We start from the raw sequence: 26,741 nt of genomic DNA on the forward strand, positions 1-26,741 counted from the left end.
GTTAGCTTCTCTGAGCATGTGTCTTTCCCTTGGCAAGCCACCTTGCCACCCCTGGGGTTAAATATTCCACCTGCGGCTGGACACCCCAGTGATTCTCTATATGCAGTCCCCTCCCTGGTCATATGTCTGAGTTCAGTCTTGGCTCCTCAGCGAAGACATATCTGCATGTTGCCGGCGTACTTCCTTATATACCCACAAGGTGGGGCGGAGTTAAGCTATGCAAATTCCGCAGACCCATGGCATTTCATTGCCATTGGCTCATTTTCTAATATCGAAGGTGATAGGCTTTCTAAGCGAAACCCCATTCGTCGTCACTGACGTAACGTCTAAGTTCCCTACTCAGGGAATGAGGGTTACATACGTAACCGAGACGTTCCTTTTAAATTCACATTGTTACTATAACAAAACTAGGATTGTTTGGAAGCTATAATTCACACACAAAAAGTACTAATTCAAGACAGTGTTTGAAACCAATCATTTATGTAGCTGGACATTTGAGGCAAAACCCTAGAGACGTCCTGGTCTCCCTACATATGCAGACATAAAAGAATATGTGATTGAAAATACTTTGTCACTGGTAATAAAAAAAAAAAAAGAAAAAAAAAGAAAAGAAAAAAAGAAATTCGAATCCATTCCTCCAGCCCTAAATATTTAAAATGCAATTCTTGTGGTTTTAAAAGTGAAATATGTCATAAACAGTATTAAACAGTGTAGCAATAAAGCTAGAGAAGTTTACTGATGTGAGATTTTGGTGGTCAAACTTTCATTACACACAAGAAATTAAAACATTCCAGCAAGTTTTATTTAATTCAGTAATGAAGACATTGTAACTGTTGACACACTGAAGCCATTACACATTAGAGCTATTAAGACATTTTAATGAAAGCTTTTAACATTTGGTATACCTCACCGGTCGATTGTTTATACTGTATGTTTTACAACTTAATTCGAGACATTGGCTTATTAGCAATGCGTCGATGACCAAAGCTGTTGTTTTGTTCAAAATGTCAGAGCTGGATTTAGCCATTTGCATGGTTTATATTGAGAATAAAATGGTTTATATTGAGAGCCACAATGAAGAAAACTAAATTGAAGGAAAAAAGGTTTAGGGACACACCAACTTAAGGCTGTTTTTTATTTTTGTCTACAACACAGATGTTGCATGTGCTGGGGAGATTTGTGGAAACAGAGCGCTGTTATTTAACCAAACCACCAAACTTCACACGCCAAACCTCTGTGGATGTGCCAAAATGATTGGAATCCTCCTTGCATTGAGTAATGTTTCGCAACAGTCAATCCCTTTATACTGCCTGTGGGAAAACACTTTTTGTTATTAAAGTTTTTATTGTGTGACAATGTCAATTTTGTATAAAGAAAAAAGGTTTGGTTTTGAAATAATTTATTAAAAACTTATCTTATCTTGGACTAACAACATGATGATGTGCCTGCAGCTGAGTACCAATGAAGTGGACAGAACATTCAGTATTAGTCGGATGTGAGCAATGCAATGGCATTTCTTTGTTGCACTGCTACTAAAGATAAAACCCCCCTTCAATACGAACTGTATTTATTTAAATCCCTAACCAGAACCACATGCAAGCGGTGTGTTTATAAATGTCTGTAGCAACGCTTCTATGACACAAAGTTTGTAACATACTGTAACAATATTCACAAAGACATGCACTTTAAGTTCATTGAACTACAACTGTTGCTGCTGAATTTAAAGCAGTTTCACAAAAGGCTCACTTTGAAAAGAGTGCTACAATGCAAAACTAATTTAGTATTGAATTCAATTCGAATGTGAACTCAAAATAGAAGCGTTTCTAGGAACCTGGATGTCTCCCCCAATTATTTAATTATTTAAACATCTGTGTCTTATCAGAATAGGGTGACTTTTTAAAGTCCCTTTGGGTTCCTTTGAGGGTTTGTGTTTATCAGATATCCGTGTGGTTATGGTTGTTTATTTAGGCTATCGCATACAAATGTTTTGGCCTTAAAATGAGAAGAATGATATTGAATGTGTGCTCTCGACATTGGCTCATGCACAGATGGACTATAAATAGGTACTGCATTCAAAATAACATCACAGCTTTATACAAAGTTCACATTCAAATAGGCTTTCATATTAACACATGCAGAGCCATTGATACCACGAAGTATCAAGCCGATACTTCAAGCCGAAGCAGCTTTTGTCAGTGCAAGCTGATGCGATCCACCACCATAACATTGACATTTTGATGTGTGGCATATCAAATATTAAACTTGTAAATATCAAATATAAAAAATTGCATCAAACGTGTGGTGGTATACTGGGAAATATCAAAGTTATACTTAAAAATTGTCCTTATAACAATGTTCCGAGATGCGCTCCTGGTGAATCGTGAGATTTTTATGGTCTCCCACAGGCCCTAAATGAAAAATTATGCTTGACGGTGTAAAAAACAAGTGTCAATAGTGAAGAAAGGGGCATGTTTGTTATCAGGTTACAGCATTTGATGCCTGCACATTTAAATGAGTTATTTATTACTGTTAGACTTTCACAGATGCATGTCTGGTTCCTTCCTGTCAGGATGTGGTGTTTTTTGATCTGAAAAATTCACTAAAAAGTGCGGCTGAAAATTCACTGGGAAAAAATGCTTATGCTTAGGTAACCATGTTTAAAATTGTATGTGTTCGTTCTGAAAATATGAACAACACACCTTTTTACAGAATGTTAAAAGGACTATTAAACTGTAACTTGAAAATTCTGTCATCATTTACTCACCCTCATGCTGTTCCAAATCAATTTCTACAAAAGAAGGTTGTTTAGGCTATTTCTTTGTCAATAAAATGAAAGCAGTGTTACTTTGGACCCCATTGACTTTTTATTGTATGGGCAAAAACTACTGAAACATTATTGTCATACAGATTTGGAACGACATGAGGGTGAGTAAATTATAATAATTCTCATTTCTGGGAGGGTGAGTGATTCGTGTAAGCTCATTTTTTTACAAAAGCTAATCACATCTTTTACTTAGGCCTATCTATCTTAGTAAAGACAACCTTGGAGTAATTCACAGCAGACTCCTCGCTTGTATCGCTGCTAACACTAATATTACAGTCATCACAGGTTGCTTGGCCTTTTCTGTTGATCTTCTTCCGTTGGGACTCTTTAACATTCACGTAGTCTATATCCATTTTTTTATTATGAAAGTTCACTGGTCCAGGTAAAGCACTCTCTGCAACATTTATGTAGTCAGAAGTCTTAGAACGGTCTTGAAGGCTTGCATACCGCTGAGAGTTACAGGAAAGATCTGCCAGCTGACACCCAAACAAAAACAAAATCCCATATTAAACAAAAATGTTAATAAAGAATTGCAACACCCTTAAAATGGCACGTGATGCATCTGGAATTCATAATGGATGGTATTCAGGTGCTTGAAGGAGAATGGTTTTCAGATGACTTACCGAGCCTCCAGGGGTCTCAGAACTAGTAGAGGATGAATTATCTCCACCTAATTGACAAGGCCAAAGTTTAGCGTGAAAGCCTCAGTGGACGAACAGTAAGACGAATTGTAAAACATGTTTTACCTTCGCATGAAGGAGAGGAAACACTTAATGCATTATTCTGACGCAAAGCGGTTGATTCTTCCGTGTCGCTAGCTAAGTGGATAGTGTCTCCTCTAAAGCCTGAGTTAAAACAAAAATCACACACATACTAGGCTCAATAAAGCTACATCTTTTGAATTAAAAAAATACTTAATTATTGTTATTTACTATGATATTAAGGAATAAATAAGCAATTAAACATGTATTACTGTAATGCACTCACCACTTTTCATTGTGATGACTATTTTAAAGAGAAGAATCAGGAGAATGAAAACCAAGAAAACGAGGAAGCCGATGATGCCGTACAATACCAGATGATGAACTTTACTAAAACAATGCATAAATAAATGTTGATAACTGGAATCATCACAAGATTAAGTTGTGTATATAATATATATAATAAAATTATACAAAAACTGTTTCAAATCATTTAGCCGATTTGTACGGCATCAAAGTGTCACTTCTCACAGAAGTCATAATACAAATAGCTACTGTACAGCTCAAAGGCTAAAAGTAAAAAATAATCCCCTGGTTTCACAGACAGGGCTTAAGACTAGTCCTAGACTAAAATGTAAGTCTGAGCTGTTTCCACTGAAATAAACTTGCACTGACTGATCTTAAAAATATATCAGTGCCTTTTTAGTTTTAAGATGCACATCGGTAATGTTTTTTTTCTAAGCATGTTTATAAAAATTACTTAAATGTCCTAATTGATCTATGGTCTAATCCTGGCTTAGTCTAAGCCCTGTCTGTGAAACCGGGCCAATGTGTTACATTGTAAGTCTACAAAAAACGTTTGTTATGTTTGCAGAATTACCAAACTCCTTGTCCTGCATTGCATGTATCGTTAGATTGATCTGCGGGAATCAATACATTTAATTTGCATTAAAACAAACTGATACAGGTGATCAACTAGACAATGTGTGCTGATTTTGTATTATTCTATATTCAGTTTCAGATATTACAAAGTTACAAATTGCATTAGATTCATTTCAACATCATTTACATCAATATATTGCATTTTTGTTGACTCGAAATCATTCTCTGCCACATAAGAAATATTTTGTATCTTTTTTTCCATTCCAGATTATATATTTGTACACGTTTGTGCTTGCCTCTTCATCTTACACACACACACACAAAAAGTTTTACTTGATCACAACTTTCAGATCTTAACTGTTTAAATAACAACTGTATTATAGTGATATGGTGTATAATTAAAAGAGTTTTTATTAATTTAATAATCATTTTGTATTTTGCACGCTGCACATTTTCTTTAAGAATTTTACAGTCGTTATCTTACTTTATTGTTATTTTATATTAAGCTAGATACCCTACATTTCTGGTTTTAAACAATCATCCTATTGAGCATTATTGGAAAATATATCTGAAAAAAAGAAAAAAAAGTTTGTGCCACGTGTCTTACCTGCCAGCACATTGAAGAGAAACATGCAGAAGGTAAAAATGAATACAGGGATCCACATCATGACTTCAGACACTCGCACTAATTATTTCGTTTTTCAAATTGTTTCTGATAATGGTCTTTAATATTTGTATCAAAGTGCTGATCAAGTTCCCTCTCAAAAGCACCACCACGGAAACGCTCAGTGATTACCATCTAGAGTCAGTGGAAAGTTGTGGTTGAGCGTCACCAGCTTTAAATAAGGTTAAACACTGAAGATACAGCACCAGAATATCTTGCTCATTGAAAGAGATGCTTTGAATGTTAAAATGTGTACTTGAAAATAAAAATAAATAAATACAAATTTACAGATTATTTCAAATTGTATTATTATTGATATACAATCCTAGTATAGATCACATACAGTAGCAAAGATAGAAATTTAAGTCCAGTCTTTAAGGATGATCAAACTTTGTGCCATTTTGAAGATCAGAAAGAAAACTAACAGATATCATATATATTTTAATAGTGTGGTTTGCTTGTAAGTGCAACAGTTTACCATAAATACGGAAATAATCAGAGAACCTGATCTGATGAGGTTTTAGAATTGGTTTTAGTTACAAGATATAAATAAACGTATACAGTAATTATTTTTTTAACAACTTCCAGATTTTGCTTTATGTGGCAACATAAAGTATTATTACAGTTTATTTGAAAAAAAAACACACACACACAAAAAAAAAACATGTTAGGTTTTTGATCATCAGAGTGTGTGAAAAGGAAGTATATTACACACATCTCTTTCAGGGGTGTAACCTAATGTATTGAACCTAGGTTATTTTAAATAACATTTTTACCATTTATTTTACGTTACCAAATAAAGTCCCTTTATTCAGGTTGTTTGATAATGTTTTAATTACTAGTAAAATGAGGCCTTAAAGTTATCAATACTCGTCTTTATAGTGAAGATTATGAACTCTCTCACTAATCCCATAAAGCAACATAGTGTTGGTCCAGATCCAGCTGGCGTCTGGGCCATGTGGAATCCACGTGTACCAGATGTGGGCCTGGATCTATGTTGCTGTATGGGATGTACATCAATCACATGTGGCAATCAGATGATTAAAGGATCACAAAGAATACATGAAAGAACAATATACAACTCTACTGGACCTCACTTTACATGTATCTTCTGTTTAAATCCTGCAAGCATGTTCTGTTCTCTCTTCCCATAGTGGAGGCCGAAGGAATTGAGGTTGTAGTATGCAACATGCTGCCTTCTTTTTGTGTAAGGCTTTTCTGGAGACAACCACCATGTGCTCCTCTGAGGACCTGCACCCATGGAGAAGTGCACTGAGAGCTTGGGAGAAGGAGATCCAGCTGTGGGACGAGGATCAGTTCTCCTGAGAACCCGGAGTGATGCTTCTTCAGGAGTTTCATCTAGACATAGGTGTTTCATTCAGACAAGTGAAACTATGCTTTACAGTATTTACATGTCCAATACAGGCTTTTGATATATTTTATAATTTAACTTTTTTTTATCAACATTATGAAGTTTTTCCATAAAATTATAAACACTACAATGGTAAATGTTGTAAGACACAGAGATTTTAAAACCTCTACAATGCATCTAGAGTCTTAGATGGCTATTTTCTTTTCAGTTGCATTGTCATTTGTTGCCTTAAGACTGTTTAACACATTTTAATATTTGCTATATTTTTAATATATTTATTAGAAGTTAATTCCAGTTAACACAACATTAAACTTACCTTTTAAGTAATATTGAAAATGCACTGAAGAGTATGTGTCTTGAATCGCCACTGACATCATCAGAATGATGGTAAGTAGCATCATTTTGAATGTGTTTTGAACCAAAATTAGTTTCTGTAAAAAAGAAATGTATAAAAACCAGTACACGTGGTTGTTTTCTGAATCATGGGGACTTAAAAGAAGACTCATTTAAGAGATCACACGTTTCAGTGACATTTCTCTTTATCTTTTCGTACTCGTGAGCTCAGACACACACATTGCATTTTAAAATTTTCAAAACACAATTCAGTATGATAAGCTTCTTTCCTTACTGGATAAATACCCATCATTGTATTGCCATACATAATGTATTGTAGGGTTTACAAGGACAACACACACGGCACACGCGCACTCACACACATTGGGTTATCATGGGGACTTTCCATATACACAATTATTTTTATACTGTACAAACTGTATATTCTATCCCCTAAACCAAAATTTCAGCATTTTTACATTTTCAAAAAACACCACTTAGTATGATTTACATGCTGTTTTCCTCTTGGTGACCAAAAAATGTTCCTACAAGGACAAGGATTTTGGACACTGCAATAATGTAGGGTATACCTCATCCCCACACACACACACAAACTCAGACACACACTTCAAAGAGAATTTAAGTTATCAAAAGCATCAGAAATTAGCCTTTCACCCCTACTCCTATTCTGTTTAAAAAAATAAAAATTGAATACAATAATATCAACTAATCAGATATTTTGTGACCAAAATGCTGCTGAGCAAGGATAAAAAAGCATTGTAAAAGGTGCGCAAGAAAAATGAAAATCATTCTTCAAAACCGCACAGGCTCAAATTGAACATGGAATTAGTGATATCAAAATGTGCATTCATTTACATTTTGAAAAGCATAGAAACTACAAAAAAGTGGATTCTTCTTTAAAAAGCATCACATTTAGTTCACATTCAGACCCTTTTGGTTTGGTTTTATCTGCCTATACAAAAACATTGCAAAAATGCATATTTCCAGTGATTAAAAAAAGAAAAAAAAAACGTCAATAAACTGTAATCACATTGAAAAATGTCAAATGCATATGTAAATGTAAAACTGTAAATCAAACCATCCAAACCCTAGACTTTAAACAGACCATCACACAGAATGTATAAATGTGTGCTTACACTCCCTAAGGACTTCAAATAGACCATCACACAGAATGTATAAATGTGCGCTTACACGCATACACTAACATGTATGCAACTATTAATGCAAACATGAACATTTCATGGCAGTGGGAGACTAAAGTAAATGGCTTACCTTTACACCTGCTGGTGTGGAGGTTGTGTTTGGTTCATACAATTTTCAGACACAATTTATCTTTTTCATACAACATCACCTGCGTCATAGCCTCCCCGGTGGGTGGGAGACCTGCATAAGCTTCCCTTCTTTCCCTCTGATCTTGTCTTTTTGCCCCGGGGTGGGTCCACCACCCATCCATTTCACCGGAACATTCCAGAACCACAAAGCCTTTATATATTTGAACTCGATATCATTTGATTTTCAATGTGAGGGTAGTTCATTGAAGTTGGGGGGAGCAGACAGATGGAATAGAAATTAGATGATTGGAAAAGCACTCCTCTAAAATATATATTCATAACTTGTAGCGTTGAGAGCAGGCCAAGAAGCTTTACAAGATCACCAGACATTTTATTTTTTGCTTGTGTTCATCTCAAGAGGGAAATGTAAAAAGTACAGATCAACGTATGTCTTGCGCTCATCAAACCCTCATATTGCAGCATATATATATATATATATAATAATAATAATAATAATAATAATTAATAATAATAATAATAATAATAATAATAATAATAATTAGTTACATTTATATAGCGCTTTTTCTGAGACCTCAAAGCGCTTTACATAGATGGGGGAATCTCCTCAACCACCACCAATGTGCAGCATCCACTGGGATGATGCGACGGCAGCCATATTGCGCCAGAACGCCCACCACACACCAGCTTACTGGTGGAGAGGAGACAGTGATGAAGCCAATCAGTATATGGGGATGATTAGGAGGCCATGATGGACAGAGGCCAAGGGGCAAATTTGGCCAGGATGCCGGGGTTACACCCCTACTCTTTTTCGAAGGACATCCTGGGATTTTTAATGACCACAGAGAGTCAGGACCTCGGTTTAACGTCTCATCCGAAGGACGGTGCTCTTTTTGCAGTATAGTGTCCGCGTCACTATACTGGGGCATTAGGACCCACACAGACCACAGGGTGAGCACCCCCTGCTGGCCTCGCTAACACCTCTTCCAGCAGCAACCTGGTTTTCCCAGGAGGTCTCCCATCCAGGTACTAACCAGGCTCAGCCCTGCTTAGCTTCAGTGGGCAACCAGTCTTGGGCTACAGGGTGATATGGCTGCTGGCATATACTGTATATATATATATATATATACTGTATATATATATATATATATATATAGGCCTATATATATATATATATATATATATGTATTTTTTTATGAAAAAAGATATCTTTTTTAAAAATAAATGAACACAAAAATAACATTCTTAAGTTATTATATAGTAGTTTCTTAATTTATTAGGACATGTTGTTATAAAAATTTACTAAAATATTAAAATAAAATAAACCACACAACTATCCATCATATACCTTAGTCCATGTATATATATATATATATATATATATATATAATATATATGAAAAAAAATCAAAAATTTTAACAGTGCACTGCAACAGCACATCCAGATTTCCAACATCTGCCCTCACACCATTGAGGAACTACTTCCAGATAACTTGTTTAACATCTGAAAGAGAGCAAAGAAACAATGAGGAATGTTAAGTCAACCCTGAATGTTTAATTGTATTGTTGTAAAAAATAAATACTTTGGTTGTGCTTAACTTTAATATAGATTTAAGTTTTGATCCAACTTTGTTCCATACCGTATTTAAAAAGGGAATGTTCAAGACTGTTGTGAGAAATCCAAAAGCCATTGGGAAGAATGACCTACAAACAATGTAGATTTGTGTTATTTGTCAGTTTAGGAGAGGAACGATCCCAGAATTATGCCAATTCAAGCAGACAAATAGCATGTATTTGGTAAAAATATATAAGGTTTCAAAATGCGATTAGGTAAAATGCATCTGGTTGGTTTAAAGTAAGAATATCTTAACCAAATGAGGCACCTGCCCCGTATAGACAGGACATGATTCAACTGTTTACTCACTTAAATAGAAGCACAAAGCCATAGGTCTCCACTAGCATGCCAATACGAGGCCATCTTAGTAGAACTAAAGCCACGCCTCCTAGAAAGAAGGCGGAGCTTCTGAGCTTCTGTCTCTGGAAAAAGAAGTGGACTGTCCTCCTCAAGCCAATGATGAAGGCCAGACCAGACAGAAACAGAATCTGATACAAGAGAAGGAAAATGTTCGGAAAGTACACAAAACAAAGAAATAAACTTATGTGCACTATACCGATTTTTTTATGTTTTTGAAAGAAACATTTATGCACACCAAGGTTGCATTTATTACAATACAGTAAAAACTGTAAAATTATGAAACGTTATTACAATTTAAATAACTGTTGTCTATATTATTATTTAAAAACTGTATAGTAATTACATCAGTATCACATTATCCTTAAGAAATCATTCTAATATGCTGACTTCTGATTTTCAATGTTAAAAAAATTTGAGCTGCTTAATATTTTTGTTTGAAGTATAGCTTTTATTTGAAATATAGGTTTATGTAACAATGTTAAAAATATTTACTCTGACTGATCAACTGAATGCATTCTTGCAGAATAAAGAAAAAACACCTAATCTTTAGAATGATATTGGATGTCATTTTCTGACACACTTACAAGTGATTGTAATTCATGTATTTGGGCCTTTTGCACTTATTACCATTTCTGGATTTAAAGTTTGTATGGAATAGATTAGCTGTGTTTAGCAAAAAAAGCTTCATATTTGGTAAAAGTGACATATGGTTGGGCAGATCTCCAATTTTTTTTAGAAACCAAAGATCTAGCTTGTTGTGTCATAGCTCATTATAGCACTTACATTACCAAACGCCAACAGGACCGAGTCAAAGTACAGCAGTATTCCAAACAGCACAAAGAACATGCCGAATCCTGACAGACCCACACCGATTTCTAGAATCCAGTTAGAACAGATTGTTTAGCTATATTTTTAGTTAGTTAATCAAGCAATTATTACTGTAGTCATTTAAAAGGGATAACATATTCTCATTATCAATTTACAATAAAAGTCAGAATGAACATACCAGTGTCTCTGTGTTCAGTTGTAACTGCAACTCATACAGCGGTTCATTTATATTCAGTGAAAGAAAGACACTCACTCTGAAACTCAGTGATTGTGATCATGGTTTCCCCTCTGTTGTCTTTCTTGGCTCAGATGTCCCGGTTTAGGTTCCTTGGTTTTTACTGGTTTGAATGTTTCCCGTATACTTGACTTTGAACCCTACCGTAGGGTGAACATTAACCAAACGTATTAGAATGATGATCACTTTATCTCCTTTACAATCTATCACAGTCCATTCACTCATTTATGTGTCAACTCAACCTCTGCCCTTATTTCCTTACCTCACATCCCACAACAAAAAAAAAAATTATTAATCTCTAATATGACCGCTAACCCTGCCAAAAGTACACCCTAACACCTTTCACAATTTGGTAATATCCCTTGTCCCCCAATCTAAATAACTGGAGTATGTAATGTGCTTTACTGGCATGACAAATAACTGTATATTCATATTAGATGTGTTCAGAAGAAAATAGTGCAAAACAACATGTGTAAAAATAGACATTTTATCAGAGATCCTTTTGGTAACTTTAGTTAAACAAAATTCTGGTATAGGCCTACTTGATTCGGACTTGTCAAGAGCGGCATTCAAAGGTCAGATATTTTACTAATATTCCCCGTTGCCCATGTATGGAACCTTGTTTCTGCCACAGAATAAAAAATTTTAAAGTTAAATGTGACTATCTCACAAATATGTAGAGTTTATGTCTAACAATTCTTACAAGATATAAACTCTCTTAAAAGATATAAACTCGCAGTTTTGACTTTTTCATACGCTTTCCTAAAACATGGCGGCGACTACCCAGAATGCAATGCTCAATGACATTGTTTCTCCATTCATTTTCTCTATAGGAATTTATTTTGAACAATAACTTTAAACCTTTAAAGACAGGCCTATTAACGGCAGAATTCTTAGTGAAAAACCCCATTACCACTATAAAGCTGTTAAGTACACAGTCTTGTCCTTAGTCTTTTTTTCCTATTTTCAAAAACTTTTTTGCTTCAAACCAAAGTTTGTAATGTGATTCACCTTGTAGCTGATTGGCTTAGTTCATGGCTTATACATCTTTAACGAAGACTTTTTTTTTTATCCCAGAATGGGAAAAAATATTGGAAAAAATAAAAGGGGGCGGGAACTGTTGCACTCATTGCGCATTCCATTTAGTCACCGCCATCATGTTTTAAAACACACTCATGAGCGTACAATGATATATAAAAAAGTTTCATTTTACCAGCTTTGAAACAACACAGTGGTGAAAGTGAAAGTAAAACTCAATGAAAAATTGCACTTCATTCGAGATACGTTTTTTCCACACGTGAGAGCGGCTACGGCAGGTCATAACACGGCAAGCGTTCACCATTCTAATGTGTTTTTAACTGTATAATATGAATGTTCACATCTCTATTCACTCAGCATTATCTCTTGTGGAAGTGTGAACAAATGCTCAAATGCATTTTGCTAATACTTTTTGAAGCATTTATTAATGTCACATATTGAACTGTTCATTGTTTGTACATGCTAGTTCACAGTGCGTTTACTAATGCTAACAAATAGAATCTGTGATTATTGTAATATTGATATAGAGAATGAGCAAAATATCTCCCTTAAATCTGCACATGCACCTCTTTCTTCCTCTTCTCCGTCCTGCCATTAACCTCTTTTTTCTTTTCTTTGTACCTCAACCATAACCAGTTCCCCTCCTGGCATCTATTGAAACAATCCCCAACAAGCTCTTTATTTTCCATTACACAAATCCCTTCTCAGTCTGTGCACTCATTTGTCCTACCCTCTGTTTAACAAATGCAACAAAGTGAACTGTCCTTTAACCAACTGATCTTCACAACATATTACTTCTATGCCTTAATACTTTCCATTAGAGTGTGTATCATAAATATATTAACATACTGTTTGCTTTACAGCAGAATTTGAATTTGTCTCACATTTGATGATGTTTACATAGATTACTTACAACTAAGTGGCGCAGGAATGATTGTGGTCATAAATATGATGGGATTTCTATGAAAAAAAAAAAAAAAACATGTTGGAAAGATGCATTGAATGGCGTCTGGCTCAACACTATGAGTTTCATTGTGGAGTATTCCAACTGCCAAAACAAGAGTAAGGCCCTGTGTCCACCAAAGCGTTTTTTTCACGTGGCAATTGTTTTCAATGGAGGTGCTATTAATTAACTCACAAGGTGAAGCAAAGAAATTCTGTTGTCCACCTAAAATGAATGAAGAAAAGTGTCATGTTTAAAGGATGGTTGTTCTGTGTTTAAGGTTCAAAAAGTGATACGAACAAATGAAGAGTTTTAACAAATGAAGGTTTTAAATACATTCGCTTTATTGCATGAGGGTACTTCTAAAGCAAGCACATGAAGTATTAATTTGTTTGATTTGCATAGCTCAAGCAGTCTTTTTTTATTTATTTTTTTACTTAAAATAGCAGTAAATATGACATACAGTGTTTTGATTTAAAAATATTTACACAGAACAATGTGCTTATTTTGAATTAGATATTCCCACTTTATACGCTACATATTTTATCAAATATTAGACATATCTGCTTTGACTGTCCAACTGTGACTTTTGACCATTTTGTCCAATTACATACAAAATAACACTTAAACAAGGCCTTCAAAAGGATGCTGTAAAGTTTTGGTCAATAAATTAAAAATATATCAGCCTCAATTCCCCATAATACGTCAGATCAAAACTCTCTTTAATCATTTTATAAATGTAACCAATCAAACCCTTATTTATACATCATAGAAAAATATGCAAAGCATTGTTCTTGTTTTTCTCTTTCTGAAAAATGATAAAAATAGATCTCTGTCTTCCCCTTCAGGGCTGTTTTTGCTTAAAAGTGATGGTGAGTAATCTGCTTCTCTGAAACTTGACTTTCATTTCCAGATCTCATACTGTGTTTTTAGCTTGATTCAGGGTTTTTTTTTTTTTTTTTTGGGAATAAGAACAAAATAATATCCATGACTTTACTTGACGGGAGAAATAAAAATGACAGTATTTTTCAAACAATTTTTCACAAAATATCTCATACACAAGCGTAAGCCAGTGTTTAGTCAAGAGTTAGACCTAAGACAGACTGATTTCATGTTTAAAAACCAAAACCAAAAAAAGACAAGCAGAAAGCACAGTATGGGCTAACAACTTGCATGCCATTTCAGAGGTTTCGATATGGTGAAAGATCGAAGTACAAAACAGGAGATTTTTATTGTTTGGCAAATTGTTCTTTACTTTACGATACATTATAATCAAACTGCTTGATTACAGAGGTAATTACCAGTGATAGAAAAATAATCCAAAATATTGTTCCATTTAATTCCATGTCAATCTATATTTACACAAAAACTGTGCCACAGCAGAAAAAGAAAGCCAGATGAATCTCTAAATGGCACACTGATCCACAAATAAGGGCTTTGATATTCTGTTGGGGCAACAGGTTACATAATTTAAAGTCAGTACTGTATATACAGGCTGTAATGCAAGTTGCTGGCCCCGCATCGTTTCAACAAGCAGACTTACAACTCTAAGGACACTTCCAATGTTTGGGCTTCTTTTCTCATTAATCTAACACACACACACGCTCACAAGTATTTAGGTACCATTATTTGGTAACAACTGTCCTAGCAGTAAAAGCACTATGATGAGTCCACATGGCTTTGATGCAAAGATTAGAGTAATAGTCATATCAATATATATGCTTTCTTTATAGATACACACGGTACTTAAAGGCCTGACAATGGTTTGAGAGACTGCAATGTTGACGGGACGAGGGTTCTCAAACCCTATAGTGAAACCGGAGAGGATTGTGGGAAAGAAGGAGGCCAGGAGGAGTCACAGTGAGTCTGGCCAAAAAATTGATGGAGGGGAAGTGCCCAATGCCAAGTCTTCTTGAATCAACAACATCCTTTGGATCAAACAACAACGGTCTGCGATTGTTCCAAGTTCCGATCGAGGCTAGTGTTTTGAACACAAATAATTATCATACCAGCGGTTCCAAATCTCTCTCATGATGACTTGCTGATAAACTGAGCTTTGACAACTTTGCTGTAGTCCTTGGTCTGGTTTATACAACTTCCTCAAGCATGGCTATTTTCCTCTGGTCGCGCTCTTTCCTGTCACGAACGTGCTTGTGTCTGCAGAATCCACCCTGAGCAGCTGTAGCATGAATTTGCTGTGTGTACTCCAATCACTTAATGTGACCGAGAGCAGATATGAATCTGTAAACATCGTCCACTTCCTGGCTAGTTTGTAGCTTTTTGTAATATGACTGCCATCCTCCGAAACCAAGTCAAAACAGTTGATTAATTCAATTACGTAGCCTAGATCTTCTGTGGGTTATGCACTCTGGATACGGAGTGCGCGCAGATGTGGAGGCAGATGACCTCGTGAGCAACCCTCAGACATCCAAACATATTGAAATATTTCTCTGCTTGGTATTGTGTAAGTAATCAAAAGAAATACAATGTTTGGCGAAGGCAAAACATATGTTCTTGGTGTTCGGTGGGTTTTTTCCATCTTTTCTTTGTCTGCTGGACACTCAGAAGGGCTCACCGTCAAATTTGACAGCTGCAAGAGCTTGAGCTGGGAAAATGTGAGATGCGAGAGAGAAAAAGAGAAGAGGAGAATAAATGCATTGTCAGAAACTGACATATTTCTTTAGTTCAAAGACCTTCTGAACGTTTTTCAAACACAAAAATTACACTAAGGCCAAAAACACACTCTGGCATGGATAGTTAACCAAAAAAATGGAAATTCTGTCATCATTTACTCATTGGTCCAAACCTGTATGATTTAGGCTACGTTCACACTCAGTCAAAGTCCGATTATTTGTCCATCCAATTGGAAACTGAAACAGATTTCCAGAAATGCGGATTTGGATGCAGAATAGAATTTCAAACCACATATAAATGTAGCTCGAAACGGATTCGTAAAAATCGCATTTCATCTGATTATTTTTTCCATTCACACTTGCTAAATCTGATCGGATTTCAATCGGATATGCACAAAAAAAAAAAAAAAGGATTTGGAATGAGTCTGAATGAGGCTTTACTTTCTTCTGAAGAACACAAAAGATGATATTTTGAAGTCCGAAATAACACTAAACCCCATTTGCTTTCATTGTATGGACAATTTTGTGTTATGCCGAAGAAAGTAAATGAGAATTTTCAACTTTTCTGGTAAGAAAATACATGTGTACAAAATGTACAACATTTCTACATTTTAGAGCTTGGCTTAACTAGAAAAATGTATAATGTTTTGTATTCATTATAAAAAAGCCCATGTAAGTTATAAGATGTTATTAATGTATATGAGAAAAAAAAAAAATTTGTTTAGGGTGGAAATTAAAATAAAGCAAACAAATACTACTTGTAATACTACTTTTGTCTTAAATCACCTTTAGTCATCTTGAAGTTTGCTCTAATGGGCCCCAGACCCTTGGTTGAGAACCACTGAGTTACATTAAACACACTGTTTATGGCAGGGCCTATATAGTTAAAATTGACTTATGTTTATGTTTATAGATAGCTACTTGAATAATAAGGTCTGGCTTAATGGCACTTTTTTTGTCTATACGCTGATTTCACGCAGCCGCCATTTTGAACTTGAAAGTGAGGCTCCGGTGGGAAGAACCCCGGAAGTACAGATAAACAACAATGCCTTGGACTACCAACCTGAAGCTGCTGCCGCGATTCACACTATTGGAAGATAATATCTAATATAGGATATGTATATAGTTCATTCCTGCTTCATTTTTTACTCTCTGAATTATATATAAAAAAATTATTTTATTTATAAATAAATTTCACTGTATATAGTCTAAAGTATGAAAGAAATGTATGTACAGTTTTAGAATTGACACAACATCATTAAACACAACAATACGCCATCGCATTCACGACTCTCCTATGATTAAAGGCGACACTTCCGGTTTTCTTCCCACCGGAGCCTCGCTTTCGATTTCAAAATAACGGCTGCGTGAAATCAGCGTATAGAGCTCTGAGGTTTGCTACCATCAGAGAAATGCAAGTTAAATACATTCAAAGGGATCACACTTTTGCAATGCGTCTGGTTAAACATTCGCATCTGCGTTCGCACACTTGTGTTGAGTATGTTTCTGGCCTAGCAGTTAATACAATTTCACAAGCGTTGAAGCCAAAATATCAGCATCTGGTTTCCATGTGGTATAGCAGTTAAAAATTCTCCTTAATGACCCAAAGGAGAAATGTAGGGTTTGCGAAAGTCCACTATAGATCATATGATCAACATGGTCCAAATGTGCAAATTCAAACACCAGGCCTTTCAAAATTCTTGTCACATGGTTTTTATCAACACTGGCAAATGTCATGAGCTGATTGCAGCTTTTAGGTTTACTGTTAGTCTGTTTACTCTTGGTGTCAAAACTTGTCCATTGGAAAAGATGCAAAATATACAGAATGAAAGCCAGTCAACACGATTGCAGGATGTGTTTGTGGAGTAGCCGTAAATCCTGGAATAAATATGCAGATAATTATTTTCTTTTAGAAAAATCCCAAAACAGGGTGGTGTAAACACCCCAATATTCTGAGTGTTTATATGTCTAGCTCTACTGAAAGTAAAATAAAGCAAAGACAGTAATGACCCAGGAAGAGAGTTTGTGTAAGGAACTGGAAGTGAAAGGAAGGGGCGGGGTTTGTTGTGCAGTGTGGCGGGACTCACCTTCACACACTCATGATGTGGGAGTAGTCAGCAGAAGGGGGAGGGACCAGGCTGGTTGGGGAGGCAGGGGGACTGGGGACGCACTGGGCTGCAATGCAGTGGAATCATGGGGGGAAAATATCAAAAGGAATGTATGCCATGAAGCAACTGAAAAAGGATTTGTGGGACAGAGAGGTGATCATATACTGTCCTCTCATGGAGCCACAACACAGAAGGTAAAATGAATCCATGCTAATTGTATTTCTGACTTAAAACAATATGGAATAAAATGAAAGAAAGCTATGAAGGAACGTCCAATGCATGATCCTAAAATTAGCATGAATTTTTGTATTTTGGCTGCTTTTAAAAATCTTAATCTAGCAATTGAGATCAAAGGCATGTTAAATTGAATATAAATTATGTTTGTTCTCTCTGCCTTTGTCAATTCATATGTGTTCTGATGTTTAATGATTTAGTGAAAGGTAACAAACCTGAATATATTCATAGTCATTAAACTCTAGAGCAGTTTCCCAGTGAATCGAAATGGAATTAGACAGTGTGCTTCAGTACAGAGGTCACACATCTAGATGTTATCTAAAAGCTTCATTAATATATTGCAGATTGTGATAATAAAAATAAATCACATTATCATTTCCTTTTGCAAAATAACAAATCTAATAGTTAAAAAAATAGGTATAATTAAAGTGCAACCTCAGCACTGAAGTGTGGTGAAAGTGTGCATTGAGGACATTGAGGAGCATGTGACATTAGAAGGGCATGAGGGTCAGACAGTGATCAGAGAGTAGGGGTCACAGTTCGCCAGGCTCCTCTGGGCGGCAGGCTTCCTCACCGGAGAGCAGCCGGCTACGGCGGGACGCCTCGGCGGCCAGCGCGCAGGAAATCTCGATGCGTTTCTCCTGCTCATGAAGCTGCTGCTCCGGGTTACTGGATCCCTCCACCGGCCCGTCCAAAACTGGCACCACATTTTGCAGGCTGGAGAAAAGACAGATCATCCATTAATATACATTAAAGAATGTATATATATTTCCACAGATGTGATTAAAGTCTATTTTTTTAAAGGTTTTACCTAAGAGGAAATACAATCATGATTTACTCAATGTTGTTCCAAACCTATTACCTTATATTTTCCAAAGAACAAAAACAATTTTTTTTTTTTACTTTTATGGTGTGTTTTTGTACTTAAATTTTCACAGCTTGACCTCGTTTTAAAAATTTAACAGTCCCATTTTGTTCAGCAAGTGCTGCGTATGGTTTATATGGCATTATAACAAATGGGTTTAGACCAAACAGAACAAAAACAAAACGAAGGTTACTGGGTGTGCATTGGATGAGGACATGATGTGCATCATACTTTGATTTGGCAATCAGTGTCTTGATTCTTTCAACTTTCTTCTGTTTTTCCCGCTGCTCTTCTGGGCTGAGCGGTGTACTGGGCTCGATGTCCAAGTATCGCTCAGGGATCAGGACTTTATCTGGCATTGACAACTGGAGAAACAATGACACAAAAGTCCTTGCATATCCTTCACATCAGCCATTATTAAACAAATGTAAAATTGCTGGATGATGTAAAAAAAAATTGTTGTCCAAGTGCAAATCAGTGCTGCCATGTGGCCTCTAGTCTAACCTCTTTGTTGAGATCCAGGTCATAGTGTTCAGGCTCCACGTGTCGTCGCAGGCGAGCAATTTCTTGCCTGGGTGACTCCACACCACCTCCCCTCACGGCCGCCTCGAGATCCTTAATATCCACCTCATCAGCTGTTACTCTCCTCCGCACCTGGATAACAGGAACAACAAGTCGCTCAATACTTGGCATGACTTAAAGTACACTGCAAAAAAATCTATTGTTTTGATATCTTGAATTACTTTTATTTGTCTTACACAGTGGCAAATCATTTCATGTTTTAAGCATATACTTTATGGAACCCAATTAATGTATTAATTATTATTAGATACATAATATATCAATTTACTTAATTGACTACACTCTTAAAAATAAATGTTCTTTATTTGGCATCTATGGTTCCATGAAGAACCTTCAACATCCATGGAACCTTTCCATTGCACAAAAGGTTCTAAGCGCAAGTAGTTTCTTTTTTACCCTTAAATGCATACCTCGGGTCTTTAGCGACCCAGGACGTCATTTACTACCCTCATCCTCATTCATTTTTTAAAGTTAGACATCAATCTTCTTAGTTTTCCTCAATCAATTCATTATAAACAATATAACAAGAATTAAATAATACAATTATAAAAGAATGCCTGTTTTCCCACAAGGTGTGTCACAGCAATGTCTGTGATGTTTCACTCATAGTTACCGCAGGCAGAAAACAATAGAATACACAAGTATGAAATACTGAAATGGCTCAGCGATTTACTGCAGAGCAAGTACTGAACGCAATGAAATACTAGTGTCACTGTCACTTAATGCTAGATCTGGTAAAGTAGCTGACAGCGATCAAAATATTGATTTTGAAGACGTTGAAAATGATATGTTTGAGATGGTGAGGAAATGAGCTCTGACAAGGCCAGTGATGATGGTATCTAAACCCTTCCAAGCTTCAAAAGGTATCAAAGTGTACTTTATTTTATTCTTCTGTAATTGTTACTCTAATATCAGAAGTATAATAATATAATAATCAAATATATAATATATATTATCACGACAGGAAGAGATCAATCCTTGTTAGATATAGATCCACATCGCTAAAGACCCGAATATGCAGTAATGATTGGCCAAACAATCATGCATTTAAAGGTTAAAATGTTCTTCACACTAAGAGAAAAAAATGGTTCTTTTAACAACTGTTTACTGAAAGGTTCTTTGGGGAACCAAAAATGGTATGCCACTGCTACTTTTGGAACCTTTATTTTTAAGTGTATATTAAAGTCCTTTTATTTCAAGTTGTGAAGTGCCTAAATGATCAAAATTCAATAAGTAATAAATCTGACCCTTATAAAAAGTGGGAGTAAGAATTCAACTCAAAAGCATGAGCTACTGGTAATAAGATGCACTGGTAACCAGCTAGCCTTGCATAAACTCGTGATATGTTTAAGAGTATGACGCTAACCACTCTGTAGTTAGTTGAGTTGCTGGAGAGGTTGAGGCTACGCCTCTTGTCTCTGACGGAGCTGCTCTGGTTTCTTCGTATCCTCTCGTTCTGTTCCTCCACGCTCATTTTCGACTTCACTTCTGCTGGGAACACCGCACTCTTTGGCCTCTCCTGGGAACCACATCAAACACCATTACAGGCTGTATTTATAAAAGACTACTTATAATGCCACATAGTCCTACTCATACTGAATCTAAACATATAATTTGGATCTATAACCAATTTAGTTTGATAAATTGGACCTACTATATTTTATAGTTCATTATACTTTATCATAAAATGTATATCTATTGTTGAATAACTTTTACATTTAACAAACAATTTACGGATTTAACCTACCCTGGAAATGTGACCGTTGGACACCTTCCCATTTCTCCGTTGGACGGCATCAGAGTTGTTTTTTTCTTCTGAAGGCGACTTGGTCCTAGGTGGAACAATTCCAACTGCGAGGAAAAAGTCAGTTATACACTATATTTTAGACAGGCGCCATTGTAAGGCAATACAATTTTGTTGGTTCCTTCCCAGGTTTATCAGTTGGCCATTCTATAAGCATTTTAGAATTCATCCTAGAATTTTGGGATTTTAGAATTTAGCTTTGTAATACAAGATTTTAGATTAGTAATTTGTATATTTTAAACATTGGTCTATTTTTTGTTTAAAATCCTTAAATTATTTAGTACTGATGTTTCATTGTAACCGCAAAATAATTCAACTGTTTCAGGAAACTGTAAAAATGCTAAGGTCAATGAACAATAATAATAATATTCCAGATTTATCCCCAATTTCACATGCACAAGAAAGGTCAAGATGACAGCCATTCTTCTTACCTTTATTCTGGTTGGATAGACGGTCTTGCTCTGTCTCAAAGTCGCCGGTCTTTTCTCCCTGTGAGTTGTAGTTGTGCTGAAACAGAACATAGCAAATATAAACCCTGATAAAAAAAAATATATATCCTAATATACAGGATTGCTAATGGAATTTCTGTCATAATTGAAACCAGCCACCCCAAAGGATCCTAACAGGATTAGAAAATAAATACATAATAATCCTCTAAGAATCAAATTGAGAATCTAGTTGTTAAATCTTATTTGATTCTAAGCAGATGCTTAATCTGATCCATTTAGTTTAGATTCATATTATGATTTAAATTTATCAACTAGGGAATCATTCCCCACAAAACCACCCGCCATTTAGCACAGCTTTTAGCAATTCATTACCCTAACAGTTTTCTTAGCATAGATGAAAAAAGTATGAAAGAAAAAAAAAACAGTCAGCATGGTGCACAGTGGGGGCTTCTACAGGTTGCTCAGTAGCGTGATGAATAGCATCCTGTAAATGCATGAAGCTGTTTGGGTGAATATGACTATACGTAAAAGCAATGAAAGCATTTCTACAAACCACAGCACTGATAAACGCAACACTAGCACTGACACAAGCAAGCACAAATTAAAATGGGTACTAAGGACAAAAATGGTGCAACTACACAAGTCTGTATATGAGGGAACTTGAGCTGTCTGCCAGCACACACACACACACACACACACACACAATAGAGGGAAAATGGGAACTGTTATGGAAGACAAGCTACTCTATCTGATTCATTTATTCCAGTATTTTCTATATCTTACAACAGATGTTATATTGTGATGGCGTTTGAGATGAAGTGATAAATGACAAAATGATAAATATGTAAAAGCAAACAGAGATGATATAAAGTTAAATAGCACAGCAGAAGGAAAGGGAAGTTATCAAGTTAATGAGTGAGCGTGAAAAGGAGATGTTGTTGAGGTTGCAATAATGATGATGGAAATGGACACAGTGGAAGTATGATTCCTTGTTCTCGTAGTGCGGCCGCCTTCCTGAGGTACCTTTCTGCTGCGGAATTCTTCCTCGTTCTTGTAGCCTTCGTGCTGGATGCCTGAATGGGGGCCCATACTGCGCAGCCAGGCATTGCTGTCTAAGGGGAGGGGAGGGACAGAGGGGGGAAAGGACTGGGAGGACTCCAGGGGCTGGTAAGATTTAGGAAGTGGAGGTCTAGGAGGACCAACCTCCTGTAGTGGAAAGGCAGGAGAAAAAAAAACAAAACAAAAAAAAACAAGGAAGTTGGGAAAAGAAAGTAAAGTTTACGGAGAGAAAAGGTATAAAGCAGAAGGGAAAGAAAGGCAGGGAGGAGGAGAGAAGAGAAGGAATGGAGAGAGAGACCACTGCATCAAGAGCGACTAAGCCAGGTGGAGGGCGGAGAGAATCATGGGAAGCATATTGGCATGGATCCCTCACCACAAACGCTAAGCAACACTGACCTGCACACGACCCACACATGTACTTTGCATTTTGATAAACCACTGCTAGCAAAGGCAACTTGAGTGAGTTTAAATGGCTAAGGCCATTTGTTTTAACATGGAAATCCTTTGTGACCTAAAATTTTAAGTCTGAAAATGTGCAGTTCAGTCAGGGGCTGATTTTTCTGAATAAATGGTATGTGCTAGAAGCCAGAAAAGGCATAAAACTCTGGGTATATTTTGGTAACGTATCACTGTAGGAGTGGGGCGCCTATGAATACTAGCAAACACGCACAACCAAACGTTTAAGAGTGACTACAGCTAAGTAACAACAAAAAACAGAATCGTACAGCCAGAAAACAGGTATTAGACACAGAAATAGTTTTTGAATCCCATTTCAGGCCATTTAATCATTATTCAATTACATTAATTCAATTCCTGATTTAGCAAGCTAATAGAGTGCAACAGTGCCCGTCCACATTTTCAGCAGCCTTGGTTTAGGAGTTATAAGCCATAGACCAAACCAACCAGCTATGTCAAAGGTACAAGACTGTTTATTTAACATCAATCCCATAAAGCATTGGGAATTACACAACTGAATTAAAAACAATGTAGATTTTTTTTGTTTTTCACTAGTAATTCTGCTATTGAGCATGATTTTTTAAAAATACATTGAAATAATGCAGGCTGATGGCTTCAACAAAAACATATACCATTGATTTACAAACTTCCCTATGGACAAAATAAATGGGATTTTTACTTCCGTAACCCCACTGTTGCACTCTATTATGGAATCTTTTAAAAATAAATGTCTTTTGAAATTATTACCACGACTCCATGGCATTGGACTATGGTTAGGGGTTTTCTTTAAATGAGCAAAAATAAACCAAAATATCAAATCCTTCTAATGTAAAAGCTAAGTCCTATGATCAGCCTTGATTTAATTAGGGGAAACAGAATAATTGAATATCCCCTTCTTCATTTAAATGAAATGCTTTGGTACTAGAGAATATGCTACTGTATTGTTTTCTGTACACTGTAATGAGTAACAGTGTCTTTCATTGAAGAATAATGGTGTGTGAAATACCTCTGTGGCCAGCTGTTTAGTGGGAGAGGCATGAGAACCAGGGACAGGAGAGAAGGGGCTGAGAGGACTCGTCAGACTCACTGAACTCAAGGGACTTGCAGGACTGTTTGTGCTGAAGGAGCCGGATGCTCCACTGGCTGCTGGAGACAGAGACAGATAATAGAGTTAAGGACCTATGTCAGGACGTCAAAACTAACCTAATATTCTTCCCTGTAATGTGCTCCACTTTGCTGCTGTTGTATTCTAATAAAACGTAATCAAATCATAAAACTAATGATGTTTTTCTCTGTTTCCCAGTTACTTAGCCTGTTTCACAATGTATGCACAAAAGGTATGAAAGCGCCGCAGGATAAAAATGGAAAATAAAGTGATTTCTGATTTATTGTATTGAGAATTTCCTTTAAAGTCATGAAACGGAAGTAGCAATAGTTTTTTCTTCTCTTTTGTGACGTTTATCCGAGTGAAACGGATTCTCGAACAAGAAAAAAATGTAGGACGAGACTAGATTTTGCTCCATCAGGAATTGATTGAGTCGTTACAGGTTGTCTCAGGCAGTTTTGTGGGTCACACATTAAAAGTAACGTGAGATAAGTAATTGGATTACTTTTCCAAGTAACTAGTAAAGTAACGCATTACTTACTCAAATAAGTAACGCAAGTTACTTTGTTTTCCCATTTATTGACTGACAACTCTCTTGTCCCCATGTTGAGAGAAATTGGGAATAAAGGTGTAGAGGTGTTGTGTGCGCTGTGTAAACATGATGGTTGTTGTAGTTCTAGACTAAATGTGAACATGCATTTACTCATCTCACTTGCACAAAAACTGAAGTGAGATGTACAAAGATTTTTTTATCTCACTTTATTACCCAATGTCTTTGCTGCTGACCTTCAATGATCCCATTGAACCATACTAATAAGCAAAAATGACTTTAGATAAAAAATGGAGGGCAGAGACTTGGTTCTATCAATTGATTGTTGATTGGAAGGAGGAAGATCTGAATGTGAACTTTCAGATCATTTTAAGAAAGGTTTGGGGTTTAAACTGACTAAATGATTGGAGAAGTCTGGCGTACTCTCCAGAGAGAAGTCTGACGTTTCACCGGAAAATCCAGTTATGACATTTTGATTAAATTACAAGCCAGTTGGAACAAAATGGTGAAAACAAAAGGGTGAATTTTAATCTCATGCCGACTTTAATATACTAATATCTTTCCGACCAATTTTTTGCTGATATTAATGTTGCTGAGTTTATGTGTGATGTAGATCATCTGACCTCTGTGTTTGGCCGTGTCTGTTCCACGAGACGGGTTGTTTTTGTGCAGCCCCTCCAAGACATCCTGAACCCTCCAGAACTCTTTCTGAATGTGCCTGTGTACCAGCTCACTCTGGGAGGAGAAGAGATTTCTGTTAGACAAGCTATTCATTGAAACAGAAAAGACACATGCATTATTGAATAGTGCTGCCAGGATCATTATAAAAATGCATTTTTATTCACATTAATAATTAATAAGAATCACAAGCCATTCAATTATTGATTGCACAATTAATTTCCATTTAAATAAATGTGAGCAGTCCTTGCATTTGCATTACTAGCAAATAAATAGGTAACTGCTATGGATCTTAAATTTAGTATACTAATTAATTCTGTATCATCAAGGTCACATTTTTTACTATATGATAATGGCCACATCACACCACCCATGATGGATAAAGGTAAATCAATCATGTGAAAATGATCATGCTGAATGCATGATGCAAATGGTTAATTGCATGTGCCCATGAATAAATGAAAAGACGGCAGAAGTCATTAAGGGTTTGTAGTATAGGAGTTCAAGGTTTCCAAGTAAGTAATGATGATGTTGAAAACATGAACGCCGCTGATGATGATGACAAACGTGGAAATCAATATACCTGCCCTCCAGCGTTCAGCTGCTCCCAAAGGTCACCATGGATGCTGTTCACATCATCCTCTAATGCCTCGAACTCCATTCGGGTGGTGGTCAGGGCCTGTAAAGACACATGCAAAGACTATTTAAAAATATCTATTTTCAAGATCATACAATTTAACATTTATTTAATCATAAAACTGTTAAATTGTCTGTTTTCTTACACTGGAGGCCTGAGACAGCTCTCCTCTGATGTTTATCAGCTTGTTTTGTAGACTCTCCTTCTTCAGCTGAAGTTTCTCCATAGCCAACGGCTGGTTCCTGTACAGCTCCATCTCCTGATGTGTGGCCACCAGCACCCCCTCTAGACTATCCTGGAGATTGCAGAAGACATTCAAGTAATGTTTGGTTTAGTATTTTTACATTTTATGGTTTAAGTATATCATTTAATCAGAAATGACCTTTTCCATTCGCAAACGATGAACTACAGTCTCCTGCTCTTTCACAAGACGATTCTGCTCACACAGGCGGCCCAGTAGTTTCTGTACAGAGACAA

At 36.2% G+C, this 26,741-nt stretch overlaps 3 protein-coding genes across 34 annotated transcripts in view; all 3 read right to left on the reverse strand.

The window, feature by feature from the left end:
- Positions 1-277: 277 nt before the first annotated feature.
- On the reverse strand, positions 278-5,197 carry LOC311282257 (uncharacterized protein). The gene is made up of 6 exons (XM_084395895.1): positions 5,015-5,197; positions 4,406-4,445; positions 3,812-3,915; positions 3,571-3,669; positions 3,448-3,494; positions 278-3,300 (listed from the first exon to the last, which is right to left on the reverse strand). The coding sequence occupies exons 1-6, from the start codon at positions 5,073-5,075 to the stop codon at positions 3,010-3,012; spliced, it is 642 nt and encodes a 213-aa protein (XP_084252021.1). The 5' UTR covers positions 5,076-5,197; the 3' UTR covers positions 278-3,009.
- A 4,083-nt stretch (positions 5,198-9,280) lies between these two features.
- golt1a (golgi transport 1A) lies at positions 9,281-11,458 on the reverse strand. 2 transcript variants are annotated; one of them, XM_084395812.1, is made up of 5 exons: positions 11,142-11,458; positions 10,844-10,935; positions 10,010-10,188; positions 9,726-9,789; positions 9,281-9,589 (listed from the first exon to the last, which is right to left on the reverse strand). In XM_084395812.1, exons 1-5 carry the CDS (start codon positions 11,164-11,166, stop codon positions 9,548-9,550), a joined length of 402 nt encoding a protein of 133 aa, XP_084251938.1. In that variant the 5' UTR covers positions 11,167-11,458; the 3' UTR covers positions 9,281-9,547. The 2 variants fall into 2 exon arrangements, with proteins under 2 accessions (XP_084251938.1, XP_084251939.1); XM_084395813.1 differs by having other exon boundaries at positions 11,067-11,456.
- A 1,968-nt stretch (positions 11,459-13,426) lies between these two features.
- The window catches only part of plekha6 (pleckstrin homology domain containing, family A member 6), an 86,100-nt gene continuing 72,785 nt past the window's right edge, over positions 13,427-26,741 (reverse strand). For 9 of the 31 annotated variants that reach the window (XM_084395908.1, XM_084395901.1, XM_084395924.1 and 6 more), the window contains 14 exons: positions 26,647-26,727; positions 26,410-26,559; positions 26,211-26,306; positions 25,573-25,684; positions 24,301-24,440; positions 22,803-22,985; positions 21,762-21,837; positions 21,274-21,377; positions 20,893-21,045; positions 19,449-19,598; positions 19,176-19,309; positions 18,654-18,796; positions 17,825-17,912; positions 13,427-15,709 (listed from right to left, as the gene is read on the reverse strand). In XM_084395908.1, coding sequence (XP_084252034.1) covers positions 17,827-17,912; positions 18,654-18,796; positions 19,176-19,309; positions 19,449-19,598; positions 20,893-21,045; positions 21,274-21,377; positions 21,762-21,837; positions 22,803-22,985; positions 24,301-24,440; positions 25,573-25,684; positions 26,211-26,306; positions 26,410-26,559; positions 26,647-26,727 — 1,608 coding nt within the window. In that variant the 3' untranslated portion in view covers positions 13,427-15,709; positions 17,825-17,826. The remainder of the gene's footprint in view (positions 15,710-17,824; positions 17,913-18,653; positions 18,797-19,175; positions 19,310-19,448; positions 19,599-20,892; positions 21,046-21,273; positions 21,378-21,761; positions 21,838-22,802; positions 22,986-24,300; positions 24,441-25,572; positions 25,685-26,210; positions 26,307-26,409; positions 26,560-26,646; positions 26,728-26,741) is intronic. The other 22 variants (XM_084395917.1, XM_084395915.1, XM_084395913.1 and 19 more) reach the window with 5 other exon arrangements.

This window comes from Rutilus rutilus (assembly GCF_951802725.1).
Source record: "Rutilus rutilus genome assembly, chromosome: 22".
In the NCBI taxonomy this organism is placed as follows: Eukaryota; Metazoa; Chordata; class Actinopteri; order Cypriniformes; family Leuciscidae; genus Rutilus; species Rutilus rutilus.

Excerpts from the sequence above, each read along its gene's own strand:
- LOC311282257 (XM_084395895.1), bottom strand. The coding sequence starts at position 5,075 with ATGATGTGGATCCCTGTATTCATTTTTACCTTCTGCATGTTTCTCTTC. Across the intron at positions 3,916-4,405 it reads AATGCAGGACAAGGAGTTTG|TAAAGTTCATCATCTGGTAT; the intron begins GTAATTCTGCAA and ends GCATTGTTTTAG. Across the intron at positions 3,670-3,811 it reads AGTCATCACAATGAAAAGTG|GCTTTAGAGGAGACACTATC; the intron begins GTGAGTGCATTA and ends GTTTTAACTCAG.
- golt1a (XM_084395812.1), bottom strand. The coding sequence starts at position 11,166 with ATGATCACAATCACTGAGTTTCAGA. Across the intron at positions 10,189-10,843 it reads TCCTGTTGGCGTTTGGTAAT|ATTCTGTTTCTGTCTGGTCT; the intron begins GTAAGTGCTATA and ends CTCTTGTATCAG. Across the intron at positions 9,590-9,725 it reads ACATTCCCTTTTTAAATACG|ATGTTAAACAAGTTATCTGG; the intron begins GTATGGAACAAA and ends GCTCTCTTTCAG.